Consider the following 4,215-nt stretch of genomic DNA (forward strand, 5'->3'; position numbering starts at 1 on the left):
ACCCAGGACGAGGCAGAGACTGGCTTCACAGTGGTTTAATGCGAACGGAACTGGGACGTTACACTGGACAGGGTGTAGACAGCTTGGTGGATTACAGCCCCGCAGCGGGATACACAGGATGAGGGGCCCGCGGCAGGGGCTCGCCCGGCCAAGCCCCTTRCAAGTGTCCGGCAGCCTGGCCCCCCACGCCACCCTGGCAGCTGTCCCCAGGCCGAGCCAGCCCCCGGAGCAGTTCTCTCCCGTTTTCAGCGACATAGCCTTCTCAGGCCCACCTCTCACCCACGGGCACCAGTTCCTTGCCAGAAAACCCACGAGACGTTGCCAAGGCCCGAGGGGACATGCTTGGTAGGAGCAGGTCAGTCCCTGYAGACCTACACTCCAGGACAGGCTCAACTGTGCTGCCCCAAAAYGATCAAGTGTTTACAAACCAGTCAGCTGCTAACATCGACCTAATGAATCCCAGAGCAGAGGCTGAACCTCACTTTTTGCAGTTGCGAAAGCTGGAGGAGTCTCCAAAGGGCAGTTGTAGTGCAGCAGGTCACAGCCCAGTGGTCCCTCTCACGCTCCAAACAGCTCCTTGACTAGTCTTGTGTCTTCCCTTCAACATAAGTAACTGCCTAGCTCATCACAGGACAGGGGAAAAGAAAGGATGATCAGTCCTTATCCTGTTACACAAGCAAGCATCYAATCCAACACCGACCTAGCACTTTCTGCCATCCCTTTCTGGAGAGGTGGTTTCAGCCTCACCCTAGCTCTGAGTGCTAGGCTCCTCTGCCAGCAGCTGTCATCCCCGCTGCACACTACCACAGTGCCCCACTAGCCTTCCTCTGTTCTTCCTCAGCCAGACCAGTCTCCCTCCCTCAGCAGCTGGGGTGCAGAAGGTCACCATAGCTCAGCTGAACAGGGTGCTGCTGGAAGTGCCACCACACATTGGCATTTTTAAACCCCAGGCAAGGCATCACAGCACACGCTGCCATAGCCCAGGCTATCCCAGCGTCCATACACCAAACTGCTCAGGCAGAGCATCAGGAGAGCACATGTTGTGGAAACCCCCCAAGCTGCCAGCAGCACATTAGAAAGGAGGGGGATTAACACTGATACACCAAAGAGGCCGGTAATGCAGGAGGCTGAGAGCAGGGCTAGAGAAAGTCTTGGACCTCAGCACTTCCAGACAGTGAAGAACAGGGGGTTCATGCAGGGTGAATGGGGTGGACGAGGGACCAACACACCCAGGTACCTACTCGCTGTTTTGGATAAGCCTTACTAAAACGCTAATACTTGATGCAACCTCTGACCAACATGACAATTGCTATTCTTCAGAGTCTCCTGCAGAGATGCTTGGGGCTGCATGGACAGGGGAGTGAAGGTCATCTCACACCTTTCTGTACAGGGAGAGAGGCAGCTCATACATCGTAATGCCATAAGCAAGCTCCTGCTCCACACTTATTCACACCTGACACTAGGTGCAGGACAACACATTCACTTGCATAAATCTTCATACCTTTAGGCCAAGACCACAGCCCAGTAGAACAGACTGCTGCCAGTTACAAAAGAGGAAAATACTGAACAAACTGGGAGGTTCAAGAGAGGAAAAGCTGGTTCAGAAGAGACAGATTTAGTGTAAAAATAAATGTCATTTTTGCAGGAGGGAAGGTGGAATGGAGGAAGACAGTGCCAGGTGCTCCTACTGGCGCACTTTTCCTGGGACGTAATTCCTATCAATAGTCTCCTCCTGCAGGAACATATGTAAGCAGCGCTCATTCTGTGCCAGTGGATGTCCAGCAATTCTGGAAGAAAATCAGAAGTGGAGGTTAGCACAGTCACTATAAAGGCCCCCACAGCAGCAAGTAATAAAGCAAGTAGTGAATAAGGCAAACCTCACTAACAAGGACCAACTCCAGGCAAAAAATTTCATGATCTCTCCACAGCCTTGGACACCTCACCAGGCCAAGGGGAACAAGCCCAGGGACTTGTGCTTTTCAACATCAAACTGCAACCTTGAAACAGTCATAATGGAGTCAGGCCAAGGGCACTGGATCAGTGCGTAACATGGCCAATAAGAGATGCTTGAGCACAGAGTAATCCCTCCGCTGACAAGCTCTGTGGCATGTCATGAGTGTCCTAAAACAATACTACTCAGTCAGTCAGTCTGTGCAGCACAACTTATCTGCTAATACTCATTTCACTCTCAGAATAGAGCACTGAATACAGTCTACACTCAAGGCAGGACTTCCTTTAAAAATGTGACTTCATTACCTAGCTGCAGGCACCATCCTTCAAAATGGCACTTGCACACAGCAGATCAAGATTCCTTCCTGCTCAACCCACAACCCTCTTGCTGGCACTGCCAGGAGGGCAGGCAAACAGTAAGCCCAGAACATCAAGCTTACTTGTTAATAAATTGTTCTAGTCCCTGTCTCCGCTCCTCAATGAAGGACTCCTCAAAGATGCCTTCGTCCCCTCGGAATGGAAGCTGTCGTTTCAAAGCTTTTCCAGGCAGTGGTGGTACTACAATCTGAAAGCACAGAATCACCTCCGTTAGCAGAACTGCCTCCTGCAAGACTGTATCCTTCACTTTGTGACACTCATCTCTAGCACCGTCGTATGTCCAGAGTTCAAGCCTGAGCAGCGGCCCACTACAGCCTCTCCTCTGGGTAAGACATGATCACTGCCTCAACTGTTCTCGTATGTTCCTGTTCATTGCAGGAACAGGTCCAAGCTAGGCCTCACCTTACTGTCTCGCTCCAGCTCATTCTTCAGCCATTCAAAGTCACTGTATCTTCTCCTCACACATGACTCCTTCAATTTGAAGATGGGGAGGTTTGTCTGTAAYGAAGAGAAGTAGTTAATTTGCAGGTTAGTTTGGAAGCCAGATAGTATTTCAAGATGTAATTGGAAGCTGAAGCTGCATTTAGAAAGTCAAGCCCCCTGAGAAGGATGCATCACGAGAACACCCAGCTCCATTATTCAGGACATAAGCATTGAAGCCCTTCAAAATCAAGCAAGCACTTGCCAGACTACTTGGAGCGAGCCTTTCCTTCCCCCTCAAGTCACTATTTCAGGAACACACYCCCTCCCAGGGGCATGCACTGGAACCAGGGCTCACACTACAGAGAAGGCTCTTTCTCTCTCCCCCAAAGAGTTCACTCCATTTTGAACTGGTGTTCAAGAAAGCTTCATAGCAGCTTGCAGTGCTAAAGAACCTCCCATCTGRCATTGCTGTTTCCATGGAAGAACTAAGGGAGGAAATCTTGTCCCAGCAACTGTCCAAGGCCAGACCTTGTGCTATAATCTTCTCTACAGAGCACACTGACTACCAAAATGAAAAAGCATCTTTTTCATATCTGGCCTGTGCCACGATAGCAACTTGCAGCGGTTCTCCTCCCTTCTTCCCCCCACACCAGAGTTTGAAGCCTGAAAGCTCCAGTAACTTCACCTTCGCATTACCAATTATACAGCCCAAAACACTCAAGGAACTAAGGCAGCAGAACCTTCTGAGCACTAGATGCGCACAGGTGTTGCTGCCACATATATAACTATATTCTCATCAGGTCTGCAAAATAAAACCAGTTTCTTTTAGAGTATCTGTGCAAGARCTAGTCTCAGGAAGACTAAGAGATTCTCGTTGCCATCTGCCAGACACCTGCAGGCTGAAGGAAATCAAGTATCAGGACAGAAAAGAAAGTAAATACCCAGTCCTCMTCTGAAAGGCAGCAGGGACTCATCAGTTAAATCATGCCATGGAACAGAAGYCAGTGCCAGTATCGTAACACACACYRGTGGCAGCTTGTTTCAGGGGAAGCTCAGCTTTACTTGCTTCAGCAGATCCTTGAAGAAGCCACCACCCCAGCTCCGCTAAGGCCCAGAACCCCGTGAGAAGCGCCGAGCCTGCTGTGCGCTCTTTGCAAAGGGAACAAGTTTACTCAGAGAGGGTGGCCAGAGCGTGCTGCGGCCCRGGCCCAAGGTACCCGCAGCGGGCTTCCCTTCCCTGCCGGCAGCACAGCTGCGCGCTCACCCCACCCCCGCGGCTCAGCAGCGTCCCGAGGGCCGGGAGCGCCAGCCCGCCGGGGGGGCGCAGCCAGCGCTCCCCGCACGGAGAAGGGCTCCTGCGGGGCGCTCCGACCTTGAGCCCTCGCCCCCTGCGGAGCCGCAGGCGAGGCGCCAGCCCCACCGGGCCGGGCCTCCCCCTGCACCTCAGCGCAGCGCGGCAGGAGA

The 4,215-nt window shown here is 52.2% G+C and overlaps 2 protein-coding genes across 2 annotated transcripts in view; both read right to left on the bottom strand.

Annotated features, from left to right (window-relative positions):
* LOC146584073 (uncharacterized) overlaps window positions 1–340 on the bottom strand; it is a 2,591-nt gene extending 2,251 nt beyond the window's left edge. The window contains exon 1 of the mRNA XM_085325530.1: window positions 273–340. Coding sequence (XP_085181656.1) covers window positions 273–340 — 68 coding nt within the window. The remainder of the gene's footprint in view (window positions 1–272) is intronic.
* On the bottom strand, window positions 21–2,916 carry SNX12 (sorting nexin 12; the record flags this gene model as incomplete). Its single annotated transcript, XM_085325531.1, has 3 exons — window positions 21–1,787; window positions 2,391–2,515; window positions 2,731–2,916. Coding segments are annotated over 3 exons (414 nt in total), but the record flags the coding sequence as incomplete, so codon positions are not given.
* Between the last annotated feature and the right edge of the window lie 1,299 nt (window positions 2,917–4,215).

The sequence above is a fragment of the Rhea americana genome, unplaced genomic scaffold (genome assembly GCF_003343005.1).
Source record: "Rhea americana isolate MKP2758 unplaced genomic scaffold, rheAme1 scaffold_98, whole genome shotgun sequence".
Classification (NCBI taxonomy): Eukaryota; Metazoa; Chordata; class Aves; order Rheiformes; family Rheidae; genus Rhea; species Rhea americana.